This window comes from Triticum dicoccoides, chromosome 2B, assembly GCF_002162155.2.
Source record: "Triticum dicoccoides isolate Atlit2015 ecotype Zavitan chromosome 2B, WEW_v2.0, whole genome shotgun sequence".
Lineage (NCBI taxonomy): Eukaryota > Viridiplantae > Streptophyta > Magnoliopsida > Poales > Poaceae > Triticum > Triticum dicoccoides.
In genome coordinates, this window is record NC_041383.1 from 479,663,323 (window position 1) to 479,678,972 (window position 15,650).

The 15,650-nt window shown below is 45.1% G+C and overlaps 2 protein-coding genes across 5 annotated transcripts; both read right to left on the reverse strand.

Moving 5' to 3' along the window:
- Window positions 1-1,068: 1,068 nt before the first annotated feature.
- On the reverse strand, window positions 1,069-7,792 carry LOC119364351 (protein TIC 40, chloroplastic-like). Of its 3 annotated transcripts, none has more exons than XM_037629812.1 (14): window positions 7,423-7,789; window positions 6,734-6,842; window positions 6,594-6,651; window positions 6,488-6,505; window positions 5,512-5,767; window positions 5,079-5,197; window positions 4,937-5,000; window positions 4,707-4,785; window positions 3,719-3,759; window positions 3,579-3,624; window positions 3,255-3,352; window positions 1,972-2,075; window positions 1,688-1,735; window positions 1,069-1,588 (listed from the first exon to the last, which is right to left on the reverse strand). In XM_037629812.1, the coding sequence occupies exons 1-14, from the start codon at window positions 7,598-7,600 to the stop codon at window positions 1,535-1,537; spliced, it is 1,272 nt and encodes a 423-aa protein (XP_037485709.1). In that variant the 5' UTR covers window positions 7,601-7,789; the 3' UTR covers window positions 1,069-1,534. The 3 variants fall into 3 exon arrangements, with proteins under 3 accessions (XP_037485709.1, XP_037485708.1, XP_037485707.1); XM_037629811.1 differs by having other exon boundaries at window positions 6,734-6,848; XM_037629810.1 differs by having other exon boundaries at window positions 4,937-5,197; window positions 6,734-6,848; window positions 7,423-7,792.
- Window positions 7,793-8,144: 352 nt separating this feature from the next.
- Window positions 8,145-11,829, reverse strand: LOC119364352 (nuclear speckle splicing regulatory protein 1-like). 2 transcript variants are annotated; one of them, XM_037629814.1, is made up of 5 exons: window positions 11,546-11,828; window positions 10,600-10,722; window positions 9,713-9,931; window positions 8,608-9,043; window positions 8,145-8,530 (listed from the first exon to the last, which is right to left on the reverse strand). In XM_037629814.1, the coding sequence occupies exons 1-4, from the start codon at window positions 11,705-11,707 to the stop codon at window positions 8,609-8,611; spliced, it is 939 nt and encodes a 312-aa protein (XP_037485711.1). In that variant the 5' UTR covers window positions 11,708-11,828; the 3' UTR covers window positions 8,145-8,530; window position 8,608. The 2 variants fall into 2 exon arrangements, with proteins under 2 accessions (XP_037485711.1, XP_037485710.1); XM_037629813.1 differs by having other exon boundaries at window positions 8,145-9,043; window positions 11,546-11,829.
- Window positions 11,830-15,650: the final 3,821 nt, after the last annotated feature.

Consider the following 15,650-nt stretch of genomic DNA (forward strand, 5'->3'; position numbering starts at 1 on the left):
CGATGGCATTGAGGTCGTCAACAAGTGCGAGAAGCACGACAAAGCCTTCGCCGCCAAGGAGTAGGGTCGGGCCACCTCTTTCGAGCGTACTATCAAGTCTGCTTTGAAGATGTTTATGGTTTATGCGTTGAACTGTTATGAAGTGTGGTACTGCTTATATCTGGATTATGCTAGTTGATGCTCTGTTTATACTCTGTTGTGCTTACGATGTGTGCTGCCGAAGTGTGGTGGCAACCTCACCAACTAGCCAAAGAGGTTACCACACACCAGGCGTTGTATACAACCAAACACCATGCCTTGGGTTTGTCCACTAACATGCAAGCAACCAAATATCAGGCAGTGTGGTTCTGCCCATGCAAGCAAGAGGCCATGCAGGCAACCAAACAACATGCAGATAGTGCATTTAAAGCTGCATTTGCATATCCAGGTTGGGTGAAGAAGTGTATACAATGCGGGTACTGTAGCGCACGGCAACCAAACACGCCCTTAATGAATGTCGCCATGCATGTGTGCGCCGAGCCTCCGCCTAGGCTTTGCACTTGCACAATGTGGCGTCGGGACCTTGTAGTAATGTAGACACGGGGGCGGCTTCAACGATGGCGGGCAGGACGGGTGCTCCTTGTCGACAGGGATTTGGACGTCGTGGTTGGGCAACGGGGACGGCAACTCCTTCAGGCGAAGGTGGCTAGTCTGAGCGACTGCCGCCGAGCAGCTACCATGAACGCACATCAAAGTTAAGAGTGGCAGACGATGCGCGCTAAGATTCATGCTCAAAATCCGTAGTTTGCTGGAAATCACCTAAAAATGACGTCAGCTGAATAACATTTCCCTTTGTTTCTCTGTTACGCCTAACAGAAGAAGAATGGCAGGCTAAAAACTGACGTCAACTGAATAGCATTTCCCTTTGTTTTTCAGTTATGCCTAATAGGAAAAAAAATGGCAGGCCTTGTTATTTCAAAACAGAAGGGAATCAACTAGAGTAACAAATATGAGATGCAACATGCTCATTTATTCTCACTTAAAAAATAACCAGCTAATCCCCCGACCACAAAAGATCCGAAAGCAGAGTCAAAGCAACTTCCACCCGTCATGGAACTCGGGCTACATTCCAACTAAACAAGTTGAACAACATAGCCAACATTTTCATGCATTGTCATGGCAACACAGTGTATCAAAATTGAGGTGATATGAACTACATCGGCACCTTCACATCCTACAGGCTACAGCAAACCATATAGTGTCAAAGCACCAACTACACAATTCTACAGAGCGGTGACGTAAATATATATCTCAAACTTTGCTACTTCACTACTCTGGCTTTAGGCATGGTCGCAACCAAACCGAAACGCTGGATCATATGATGTACATTGGCAACTCAAAAACCTTGACGGCAAGGGTACATCTTTGCGCATAATGACCGAACACATGAAGTTCCTCTGTTCCTCAGCCGGTTAACAGATGCTACTGCAGCCGCTTAGGCTGGAGATGACAGGCCAAGGCAAATCAAAAACTGCAATTCCGTGGTGCACATCCACTAGCCATTAATTTGGGGGAAGATTTGCGATATCTTCATAAAAACATCCATGACCTAGCATCATAGACATCCAAGTGAAAGAGAAGCAAGGTGAGTTCGATCATAAAGTTAACATGTGAGCTGACGACCCAACTTAACTAAATTAAAAAATACCTCTTGGTCATTTTGGTATTTTACAATATTCAGAGGGTTCTGCGAGCACTGCATCAACAAGATGCCATGTCAGAATAAGCAAATGACTAGGGATAACTGGATATATCCAATTCCAAATGCTTGCAATTTGAAAATACCATTAACTTTGAGAATGGCAAGTGGGTCCAGGTCCCACATGTCATTAAAACACCAGTGGCATTTTTTCAGCAACACAAGCTTTGTAGTGGCATAAATCTAAATTTCCAAATAACTATGCAGTCCAACAAAGTTTGTACAGAACTTACATCCATGATGGCCGTTTGAATTTTTGGATTCTGGAATGCAACAGCAACTTCTGGGTTCGCCATTATTTTCGCTACAACTTCCTCTGGAGTCATGCCAACTTGAGCTGTACAAGCAATTAAAAAGCTTCAGAATTCACATGTAATCATATCAATTTGAAATCAAATTTAGGAGTCTTGTAGCAAAAATAAAAGCTGATTCAGGGAAGAATGAAGTCGTAAACTCGCAATTCAAATCTCCTTAACAATTTCCATCACCTACCAAGTAGTATAGCAATAACCCCAAAAATAGGAGCACGAGGCAGGCTATGATAGGCATTTATAGAACAAGAAAATAGTAAGGGTACAAAAAGAACTAAAAACATGGGAGCATGCATCGACACTATGCTAGGCATTTAGTAAGAAAATGGTAACGCTATTCGACACTAAATGTTCAATACTCCCTCTGTTCCCCAATCTAGTGCCCAAAGTTTTTTTCACGAAAATTCCACTTTGTAGTGACTAGTGTGTATCAGCACCCGCTGGCGATTCTAGTCCCGCGCCGCACGGACGCACTCGGTTTCCTCTCAATCCTCTCTTTCCTTTGTTCGCTCTATTCCCTCCTCCTGCACGCGATGCGTCGCCTCCTGGAAGCTTGTGCCACCGTCTGAGAAGGCGACAGCCATGCAGGCCGTCGGGATTGGACCAGCGGCGGTGGAAATTCAAGGAGATGGAGGAAGAAGTTGACGGATGGCGCCATGGGCGGGAAGAGGAGTCACCAGATGATGGCGCCACGGGCAGGAGGAGCCACCTGACAATGGTGGCGCTAGGGACTGGCTGGACGCCCTCAACACACAGGAGGTTGGCGTGGTCATGCCCTCTGCCAACGTTGACCTCAACGAAAGGTTGGCCGCTGCCTCCCAACCTCAAGTGTCCGCCTCGGGCGCAACCACGTCACCTCGTCCACAACCGGCATCTCGGCGTCCATGGCCGCTGCCAGCATGCCCGTGTCTGTTGCCAGCATCACCATGTCCACGGCCGGCGTTCTCCGCGTCCAGTGAGAACAAGTCACGAGGACACGCCACCGGCAAGACCTAGCCGCAACAGCACGTTGCCACTTTCTTCTCTACTATTACTGCTTGTGCACATGGGACTAGGACAAATCATTGGTATTCAGAATTTTCTTCATATAAGTTTAGACGGGAAAAAGGTATTGAATGGTAGATAATGGGAAATCACCCACAGAATTCATGATTTTGAATTTCCAAACAGCACCCAACTAAATGTGGAAGTGTTGAATCACTCACCAAACTGCTGCCTAACTTCAGGACTGCTAAGGTCAAAGTTCTTCAAGTGATCAACCATGCGGTTATCCCATTGACCAGGAGATGCGCCCATGTTGTTTCTGTTAATAGCCACAACAATGGTATATAAGAAGGTTAGAGAAGATATGCACAGTATTACGTTCATAGATTGGTACAGTTCAACCCCACACTGCAAGAGGCATAATAGACTGTTACAGTAAGCAACATCATGGGTCATCGGTATGACTTCTTAGCTAACATAAGTTACATAAACATATAAGCAGAAACAGATGCACAGATAAGCAGTGCTAAGAATAATTGCATTACAGCATATCCTCCAGTTGCTGGCGGTACATCGGATTCTGAAGCATCGCTGCAAAATAAATTCCCACATCACCATATAAAACAGAAAATAAACTCCAATTTATGTGATACTTAAGTGTTTTAACAAATTCACAGGAGCATACACTTGAATGAATCTGGGTTCCTCATCTCCTCAGGCAAGTAGCTGCAACATGTGAAGAAATCAGCATCGTTAAAAATACTGAAGAGATATAAGTTACACTTAATTTTATATTTTTTATGACATACACACTAGAATAATTTCATACTACCTCCGTCCCAAAATAAATGTCAACTTTAGTACAACTTTGTACTACAGTATAAAGTTGAGACTTGTTTTGGGACGGGGAGAGTATTACTGAAACTGGCACACACATATGTTGTCCACTATATGGGAGGCAATGCCAGTACGACCACCTCACTAAGCCATGATTGCAGCGCTGAAAAAATACCAATGCAAATTACATAGTTATTTTAAGTTATAGATTTACATCCATGCGGAACTAATCTACACACAAGCAGTTGTCCACCTATAGATTGATGCCAACTAAAGTAGTTAAATTCAGTAATGAATTATTCGTCTGCTAATCAAAGTGTTTATGTTAGCATAATAATCCTTAATTATCCTCATCATCCAGAAAATGAATACACGAAGAAACCCTCTACAAACGGGAGTACCACTTGTGCCATATTGAACACAGATGTTGTGATTCATTAAACCATATAGAACCACTTGGACTCATATATAGATCAGAAACCCATTTGGGCCACAAGCAGCATAAAACAGGAAAGGACCTAGCCACTACATAGGTGTGCTGGGTCCAGCTGGCTCCTAAGGTGCTACATGCGACATGATAGATTCGGTGTGCAGATAGCCAGCAGGACTTATTGAGCCTTACAACCAAATGGTGAATGCATCTACTAAGGAATGAAAATATGAAGGGAAAACATGGCACAGAGTGTTCTAAAAGGCATTAGGCGCTACGCAGGTGGTGCCTAGAGCCTAGTCACAAGCTAGTCATAGGGAGTGGGGCCTAGTGCCTAGGTGGGCAACAGAGACACATTTTACAAGAGTGAGCACAAGATGTAAAGTTGAACTTGGTTGCAACTTACGGGTAAACCATCTTCTGCACAGCTGGGTCTTCCATCATTTTCTCAATTGTATCAATAGATAGCATAGGTCCTGATTTACCTGTACAGCATAATCAGGATCAATTTAGTTCACTTGTACACACATGGAAGCAACTGACAAAAAGAATATTACAACATCATTTTACGAAAATACAGATGAGCGAATAAAATATAAGTCCTAAATTTGAGTAGATAAATGTGCAATTACTAACTGGATTCAGTTGTCCAGGTAGAGGAATCTTCACTCGGCTTAAAAGCAGCACCATTTGTAGGAACCTTTAAGAACCATCGGAAAGTATTAATTACAACAAATTGTACAGGGAGCCTATTACCAAGCTTCTGAAGGGAACTTACTTGTTCAGTATCACCCTTCGTTTCACTTTCAGTGCTATCACTTTTTACATCTACCGTCTGCAATGAAGATTGAAGCTCCTTCTGTTTTTGCAACTCTTCGGGAGAAACATCAACGAAGGCTGCACAGATTTTGTTAACAAAAACACAATCAAATACAGATGCCAAATATCTGAAAAATATGATGCTAAGCACTATTAAGAAAAGAAGCAGCACAGTCAAGCCCATTCAGATCATGTTCACGCTCATTAGTGGTGCGTGTTTATTTCCTAATGTTGTGCTACAAGAGGAGCCCAGAAATAGGACCACAGAAATATAAATTAAGTGCATCAAGAGGTATAAATTCAGCATGTTATAGACAATTTGGCACATAGAAGATCCCATTTGCCACTCAACTGTAGTTGGAGGGGAAAATTTCGGACAAGAAAGGTCGTACCAAATTTCTTTGAAGGCTTCGATGTTTCTGCCACATCAGCTGCTTCCGAAGATCCAGTTGCTGCCACTTCAGTAGCTGAAACATCAACAGTTGCACCTTTGGGGGTATTTTTCCTTGGTCCTGAGTATGGGTAACTACTTGGTGCCGTGGAACCTGCCTGTGGTGGCATGGAGAATGGGAATGGCGAGTTCGCACCAAATGTGTTTTGTGGTGCCTGGGTCATCATCGACTTGAATGCTTGTTCCATTGCATATTTCTGCAAGAAATCAGTAAAACATTAAAACAGGAATAGGCACTAGGTAGGCAAGTAAATGTTGGTCATGTACAGCTAAATACATTTTTTTATTATTTAAGTTGATCAACCAGGACTAGCCCTCGGTGGCCTTTGTTTAAAGAAGAGGAAACTTGTGCGGCAGGTAGAGCCTCAAACGCACGGCAAGGCTAGAGACACCAACCTACTCAAGCTAGCAACATATGGTAGCACGCAGCTATACGAGAAATACCATAAAGGCAACAGCAAAGTGTATATGACCAAGGCGACAAACAGAATATTGAATTACTTAAAGCCATGCAGAAACATACTAAGCCATGCAGAAACATACTAAGCCATGCAGAAAGGGATTTATCATAATACCATTTAACGAAATTTGGTGCCCAATGTCAATGAAAATCAAATCTTAAAAAATTCTTTAACATGAAAAGAAAATTAACTGGCCATCAAAGTAAAGCACAATGACACCCTTATCGGGCCAGAAACAAATCTCTGAAACAGCGAAGTGAACTGGTAGAGTATAATACAGATGTGTCGGAAGGTTAAGCAGGTTCAAGCAAAAAACGACTCAATAATTTTACCTCCATGACTCATGCCCAATTATACAAAGGTACACCAATGGGTCATTCTGAGGAACACTGTGCAAATAATTGAGGATACATACTCTTTCTGGAGTGCAGAAACAAAGAATAACTGCGAGCTCACCTTTACCATCGAAGAAACCTGATAAACCAACCACCAAGTATTAATTTACGAAGAGAAGATATGCACAAAAATAAACTAAAGCACAAGAGGAAGCAGAATTTCGCACCATGGAAAATGCTGCAGATAATGCTACACCAACGCCAATCCAGAAAACAGGTGAACCACTGCATAGATTTTGGAACTCGCCATCATGGGAAGGTAAATTTGAGAACAGAAAATGCAGGAAAAACAAAGAGATAAACTCACATATATGATGAGGGAGGCGGCATGGGAGGCACGGTGCCAGTTCCCGTCGATGTATTCTCGGTGCTGGTTGAAGACGATATGCTTGCAAATCCCTTTGTGTTAAATCCATCTGAAACTGATGTAGCAAACAGCATATAGTATGTAAAAATAAGAACAAGGAGGAAGATGCTCACAAGAATATCAAAATGAGTGCAAACCAAAGCAAATTAACATACGATACTTATCAGGCAGTACTGAAACTGATGTAGCAAACAGCATATAAGTATGTAAAATAAGAACAAGGAAGATGCTCACAAGAATATCAAAATGGGTGCAAACCAAAGCAAATTAACATACAATAGTTATCAGGTAGTACTATAAAAAAAATATGGATGGATGAGGTGCGCATTATCTACTTAACAAGTAGTATGTCAGAGACACGGATGGATAAACTGACAATTTCCAATCTCAAGCTATCATGTGCCCTTGCTGCAAATACAAATAGGAGAACATTGTTGCGGATGCACGATGCAACAAGGTCGAATTCTCAGCCGTGGATCTAGCTCACGAAAACCACAGCTCAGAGTCGAGTGCCGCAAACTTTGGCCGCTTGCTCCTTCCTAATCAAAGAGCGCATCGGGGGTCGCATCGCATCGCATCCAAACACAGCACAATTCACGCGGAGGCGACGGAACAAGGCGGTCCCTCACCGTTCCTAGATCCGCGGGACGCGGCGGAGACGACGAGCCTCGGCCGCCTGGCTCCCCTCCGCCCGGCGCCAGCGGAGAGCGGCGCCGCCGAGAGGGGCCGCGACGGGCGGCTGGCGGCGGAGAGGAGGGGCAGGCGGGGAGACGCGGAGCAGGAGGAGGCGAGGACGAGGCTCTCCATCCCGGGCTGGGGGAGGCGACCTTAGCTCCACTCCGGTCTCTGGGTCACGAGGCCTTGTTGCTCTCGCCTCTGGCTGGCGCTAGGGTTTTGGGTTTGCGTGCGGAGAAGCCGAACTGGATGGCGAAACCAAAGCCCTCCCCTCTCTCGCCTTTCGCTGTTGGGGTGGTTCGCGAGCAGGCAGGCTGTAGTAACATAACAGGGGAGGTAGAGCAACATCTATCCACTCGTACAATACAAGCAGGGTTTCACTCCGCACTTTCTGCTGGAAGAAAGACGAGATCCGTGCAAGTGCACAACATTCTGCACCTTGGAATTCCTTCCCACGCTTGGAACAGGGCCTGACGATCCCTACATTTTCTGAGCTGAGCAGGTTTTGGTTGTAATATGTATGTATTCAAAAAAGAAGTTGGAACTTTTGATCTAATTTTCACAAACACCTTGCAAAAATGATATTGATACACCGAAAGTTCATTTTCCGCGCACCAGGTTGGCGGAGTATGCTGACATAGACGACTGACGAGATCTGAACATGGAATAAGGATCATGAAAACTTGGAAAACCAAAAATCTGCATACATCTTTTTTATTTGGGAAAGGGCATACACCATCTCAATATCTCTGATTCAACACCGACCAGTCAATAACTACCAGCTTGAGTCATTACATAGTTACAGAGTACAATGGAACACACGAAAGGGCACAGATTGCCATCAGCCTGACTGTGCCAAGGTTTTTCTCTTTTTTGGCAGCGCAAATATTCAGTAAATATAATTGGCTCACATTAACCTCTCATCTCCTGATCATGCATAGCAGAATGGTCATTCTGATGTCTGAGTGTGCTTGCTTGTCAGATGTCGATGTACAGATATTTTGACCACAGAAGCTGAATATATTTATGCCAGGGAGATACATGCATCAACAACTGAAAATGCTGCAAGTCAAAAACAAATGTCAAGTGTATTACGCGGCCCTGATCTTTTGCATGTTGAGATTATATCTGCATCTTACTTCATGTTTGCTGCTCCTTTGCTCTCTTACGAGCCAGTGCTCGTTCTCTAGCCGCGGCAAGTGCATCATTACTCCTCTTGTAGTGCTCATCGGTGATTGGTGCTGGTTGAGTATTCTGGAGAGCCTGTGAAGCAGATGAGGAAACATATGCCTCTTTCTCAGTAGATCTAGCAGATGTAGAATCTTTCTCAGTAGTTGCAGTTTCTGCCACACTTCCACTTTCATGAGCCTTCTCAGATCCTCCACTGGATTCCCTCCTGCGCTTAGGAGAACGACTAGATCCTTCGGCATCAGACTTGCTACCTTGAATATCTTCTGCTTTACTTTCCAACTTTTCAGGTTCTGCAGCTTCTGTGCCCTCATGTGTCCGTGCACCGAAAGCAACATTCTTAGCAAGCCCAAAGTAAAAATCACTCAAGTCTTTCTTTTTAGTTACCTACATAAAAACAGATAACAAAATTCAAATTAGTTAGCCAAAAGACAAGATAACTGTTAAACATTAGATATATGTTTTCTTTGCAAGGGAGATAAACTTATGTACAAACCAGCTTTTATTGCATTAATGTTGTGGGCAAAGTTAATACAGATTACTCGGAGGATGTTTGTGTAAGCACAAGCCAGCATGTCAAATTTTTGCATGACGGGAAAAGGTAGAAAGTGAGGACAATCCTTAAAAACGAGGGGAAAATAAAATAGAACGTAAGGGGAAATAAAATTATAAAGTGGTACAACGCAGAATTCAAAGGTACAATTGTACCAACTCCCTTCGTTCTCCAGCTCTTCTGGCTGCACAAATGGCACAGCCACACAGCACACTTGCTTGATCAGACAAAACGGCACAATTCAGAATAAGAGTTTCATCATCATCACTCGCGATCATCCGACTTTTTCAAGTTTCCATGCGAATATACAGACCAACCCTAGTACCTACATGGTCATACTTCTGACAGAACAAAGAATGGCATGCCATACCATATCATATACGAACAAAGTAGCATAAAATGTGCAACTTAAAAAACATATAAACTAAGCATGAAGATAAGTAGCATATGTATAAGAAATTAAGAACAATGTATATAATGATAAACAAGTGAGCAAAACTTACATCATCCCTTTCTTCTTGAAGCTGCCGTCGTCTTTCTTCCTCTAGCCATTTTTTCTCCTCTTCAAGTTTCTTCCTGTAGGCAGATGTTACAAACTTGTCCTTGTCAGCAAACAGGTGGTCTTCCTTGCTCCTCTCTTTATGAAGCTTCCTCTCATACACTATGTCCTGTTCTCTTTTACGTTGTTCTGCTTTCTCCTTAAGTGCTTCAATGTACTTTGACTGCGAAAACAAAAGCATGGAACCAGGAACTTAAACAGTTAGATGCCCCAGTAAGAGGTCCAAATATATGCGTCCAATTTAGCTTGCATTATGTGATTCAGATTAATAGTGGGATTTGTTGCATTTGCACAACCCGCCGCACATTCTACATTATGTGCTTGTCTCTGCATAGATGTCTGTTACACATTTAACAAAACCAACAACCTCACTACACCAACGAAGAACCATAAACATACCCAAAGGCATTATACAAACCAACCATGAAGGACAATTTCAGTTAGTCCTAAGCTACATGTTTGGCCTTCACTTATGTCTCAAAAATTATAAGGCAGATGATCTCTACCTTTTACGCTAAAAAAATGTGATGTTCCAAACATTTATCTGGCAAAACTAGCAGGAACCAATCACCAAGATAGACGCCATTTCCCAAATAACTATCTCAGGCTGATGTTTCTTTCCAGCAAACAGACAAACAAATATCTGGAAATTGCTCCTTACAAATTAAAACTTGAGTGCCCCGGATCAAACTAAGAAACTGGACACGAAACTAACCAGCAACAACATTACACCTCGCCGTGGTATATAATCTCCAGTGTATCCAATTAAGCATAAATGAACCAGACGAGGCGCCCCTAAAAAATTGCATTGGTGCAGGACGGATAATTTACCTCGCGAACAACCTTGGCCTGTATCTTGGGCCGAGCGGCCTTCTCCTTCATATCATCGTACACCTCATCATAAGCAAACACCGAGGGATCCTCCTCCATCGCCTTCTTCTGCAGTTCCTCCACCTGCGCGGTCACACCGTGACGCAAAGAAGAAATCAACCATCTAATGGCCCGACAACAGAGAAGGAGAATGCACAGCATGATTTCCAGTGGAGCCAGGATTGGAGCAGATCCCGGGCTCAAAGTTTATCTGTTTAAGCGCTTATAACTAACCCGTAAAGTACCCTTGTCACGTCATCAAAAACTATAGCTCAATAGCACAGCTATGGTAGAATTGAAATCGAAGTTTAAAGATCCAAGAAAATAGATAAACATGACAAAAATACAAATGGTGGTACAAGAATACAAAAGATGGCACTACCAAATCAATGAGTTACTAGAGCCGACGCTATCAACAATATTATTCGGACTGAGTTGAGCATAAGGTTAATTGGTTGGTTACAGGCACATGTGGATAAAATCTCTTCATCGTCTATTTATATAACTTAACATTGACACAAAATGAACCAATTAATTAATTGTTTAATCCAAGACATAAAAAACAAAAAATGATGCGTAGCAGCATGGCAAATCCATGAGCAGCAAATGTGCATCTGCGCGAGTCAGGGAGCAGCGAGCTCGACCAACAGGCTTGGCTCGGTTCCTCTAGAATCAGACTGGCGGGGAGACGAGGGATCGACGCGGCAGCCAACAAAGGCGGGGAGCAACGGCACAACACGGCAGGATAGCAGAGGGAGACAACCGCGAGGCGGTGCGGCAGAAAGAGATGACGGAGCGAAAGCGCAGAGGCGGCGACCGGCGGGGACTGCGTGGCGCAGTGAGGCGGGGCAGGGAGCAGTAAAAGGGCTCGTGCAACAGAGGGCATGGGATCCGGATGGCTGCTTACCTTCTCCAGGGCGCGTTTCTTCGATGACTGGCGGAGGATGTCGGCCTCCACATCGTCATCGCTGTCGTCGGCGAAGGCCGCCAGGGGGCGCGCCGGAGGTGGCGGTCGAGACGACGAGGAGGCCGCCGGCTTTTTGCGCAGCTGCAGCCCGTACCTCTGCATCCCTGCGTCAGTGGCGAACTGTGGGCACGACGCAGAGCAAACCCTAGCCTGCGAATTTCGGTTTCGCCCCAACTGTGGTAGCTCGGAAGGGGAGCCGCGGCGCGACAAGGACCAGGCAGGCGAGATAGAAACTTTACGCTTCCTTGGACAGATAGCGGTGACCCTGGGCATAGGACGCCTTCGAATTGGAAAGACGGGCTACATATTATTTTGACTTTATCTAAAAGAGGTTGAGATTAAACTTCAACGGAAATCTCATCAGAGAATCTCTAGCAGATCCCACAAAATGTCCGGCCGCTATAATAACCACCATTTTACAGGGTCGGAGAGAAAAATCGCCCTGCATAGGTCTTGGAAAAAATTAGAGGAGCGGTATATTTCAGCCCTCCTACCGCATATGCTCAGTCCTCCCCCGGATTTACCGATTCCCCCATCTCTCGTGCAAGTTAGTGGGAGGGACATTTCTGCTACTTGCTTCCTGCCCTCCCTTCCCTCGCCGCCGCCGACGATCTCCCCGACCTCGTGCCTTCTCGCGTCATCACGCCCCCAATTGATGGCATGGAGAACCCACGGTAGTCGCCCGTCGGTTTTCATGCCTTGCATACCCTATCAGCCGCTCATTGAAATCACTCCAACGCTGGTGGGATGTGATAAACGACTCAGAGCAAACCCTGGCCTTCGTATTTTGATTTTGCCCCAACTATGGCAGCTCGGAGGGGAGCCGCCGCGCAACAAGGACCAGGCGAGATAGAAAGTTACACTTCCTTGGATGGATAGCGGTGGCCCTGGGCCTAGGATGTCTGCCTTTGAATTGGAAAGACGGGTACATATTATTTTTACTTTTTCTATAAGAGCCCAAGATCTCTATTCCGGGGGAGTACATAGTCGTTTCATTTCATTTCGTTTCGTTTCCCATCGATTAAAGCCTCCTCCCCACCTACGTCTCCTACCCTCCCCACCAATTTTTTCCTATCCAACCTCAAACAGGTGGACAAAAAATCCAAAAAAAACCATGCACATCTCCCTCCCAAATCCTTAGCTAAGCCATCGCTCATCTTCCCTCCACCTACAGCCGCCGCCGCACGCCCACACCCCGCACCACATGCCATCTATCATCGTCGCCACGGATTTCTCCCCGTGCCCCAACCTCCAAGTTCCAGAAGGAGCATCCAGACCTTCAACCTTGCGAGCACCCACGAACGGCGGTATAGCAACCACCAACACCCAAGACGGCGGCCATGGCATCGGCCTTGAACCCTCTCCCTCATGAACAAATAGGAAGCGGTGGCTGGAATTTTGGACCGGCCACGACTCTGGAGAACCAGCAAGTGAAAACAACGGCGCCTTGATTTGTGCAGGTATTGTCCATCTCACTTGGGCAAGGTCGTCCTGACACCACTCTCCCCATCCCCTCACTCCCTGTCTGCCACGTCTGTTGCTGGCTTCCTCCACCATGCGGCGTGCCACCCAGTGCACCTCTCCCTCCCTCGGCGGTGAGAACAGGCGTGGGTGCCCTACCCGTTCGGCCTGCAGCCCCTGCCCATGCCATGGAGGAGCTCTGGGTCAAACTCTCTACTCGCATTGCTCAACTGCTCTGGTGCTCCTATTTTTCTCCAAATGGATCGGATAACCTCTAATTTTATCTCCTGGGTCCTCACAAATATACTTGTCGAGCTCAACTTAAATTGACAGAGTGCCTAACGACAGAGTAAAACTGCCAATGATATGATATATTTGAATGCAATCATCTCTACTCCTAAAGGGGAAGTACGTAGTTGTTTCGTTTCATTTGGTTTCATTACCCATCGATCGAAGCCTCCTCCTATGTATGTCTCCCCCCTCCCCCGATTTTTTCCTGACCAACATAAAAAAATGCACATCTTCCTCCCCAATCCCAAGCTAAGCCATCGCTCATCTCCCCTCCACCGGCAACTGCCGCACGCCTGCACCCCACACCACGGCCCCTCTATCATCGCGGCCACTGATTTCTCCCTATGCCCCTACCTCCATGATCCAGAAGGAGCATCTAGGCCTTCAACCTTGTTGTCGCTATCAAAACCGGTGGATCTCGGGTAGGGGGTCCCGAGCTGTGGATCTAGGATCAATGGGGAACAAGGGACGAAGAACATGGTGTTTACCCAGGTTCGGGCCCTCTCTAAGAGGTAAAACCCTACGTCCTGCTTGATTGTATTCGATGTGTGTGGTATGGTTATAGAGTCGATCTACCTCGAGATCAGGCGAGCTAAACCCTAGGTCGATGGGGTGTTGGATGTTGCTCTAGCCCTAAGACTAGAACCCTCTGGTTTATATAGACACTAGTAGGATTAAGGTTACATGTGATCGATGATGACCCACAAGTATAGGGGATCTATCGTAGTCCTTTAGATAAGTAAGAGTGTCGAACCCAACGAGGAGCAGAAGGAAATGACAAGCGGTTTTCAGTAAGGTTTTCTCTGCAAGCACTGAAATTGTAGGAAACAGATAGTTTTGTGATAAGATAAATTGTAATGAGTAACAAGCAATGAAAGTAAATAAAGTGCAGCAAGGTGGCCCAATCCTTTTTGTAGCAAAGGACAAGCCTGGACAATTTCTTATAATGAGAAAAGAGCTCCCGAGGACACATGGGAATTATCGTCAAGCTAGTTTTCATCACGCTCATATGATTCACGTTCGGTACTTTGATAATTTGATATATGGGTGGACCGGTGCTTGGGTACTGTCCTTACTTGGACAAGCATCCCACTTATGATTAACCCCTATTGCAAGCATCCGCAACTACAAAAGAAGTATTAAGGTAAACCTAACCACAACATTAGACATATGGATCCAAATCAGCCCCTTACGAAGCAACGCATAAACTAGGGTTTAAGCTTTTGTCACTCTAGCAACCCATCATCTACTAATTACTTACCAATGCCTTCCTCTAGGCCCAAATAATGGTGAAGTGTCATGTAGTCGACGTTCACATAACACCACTAGAGGAAAGAAAACATACATCTCATCAAAATATCAAACGAATACCAAATTCACATGACTACTAATAGCAAGACTTCACCCATGTCCTCAGGAACAAACGTAACTACTCACAAAGCATATTCATGTTCATAATCAGAGGAGTAATAATATGCATTAAGGATCTGAACATATGATCTTCCACCAAGTAAACCAATTAGCATCAACTACAAGGAGTAATCAACACTACTAGTAACCCACAGGTACCAATTTGTGGTTTTTAATACAAGATTGGATACAAGAGATGAACTAGGGTTTTGAGAGGAGATGGTGCTGGTGAAGATGTTGATGGAGATTGAACCCCCTCCCGATGAGAGGATCGTTGGTGATGACGATGGTGATGATTTCCCCCTCCCGGAGGGAAGTTTCCCCTGCAGAACAGCTCTGCCGGATCCCTAGATTGGTTCCGCCAAGGTTCCGCCTCGTGGCGGCGGAGTTTCGTCCCGTAAGCTTGCCTCTGATTTTTTCCAGGGTAAAAGCCTTCATATAGCAGAAGATGGGCACAGGAGGGCCACCAGGGGGGCCAGGAGACAGGGGCGCGCCCAGTAGGGGTGGGCGCGCCCCCCGCCCTCCTGGCCAGGGTGTGGGCCCCCTCTGGTGTTTTCTTTGCTCAATAATTCTTATTAATTCCAAAACTGACTTCCATGGAGTTTCAGGATTTTTGGAGCTGTGCAGAATAGGTTTCCAATATTTGCTCCTTTTCCAGCCAGAATTCCAGCTGCCGGCATTCCCCCTCTTCATGATAAACCTTGTAAAATAAGAGAGAATAGCCATAAGTATTGAGATATAATGTGTAATAACAGCCCATAATGCAATAAATATTAACATAAAAGCATGATGCAAAATGGACATATCAACTCCCCCAAGCTTAGACCTCGCTTGTCCTCGAGTAGAAGCCGAAATCGAAAAATATGTCCACATGTTTAGAGAT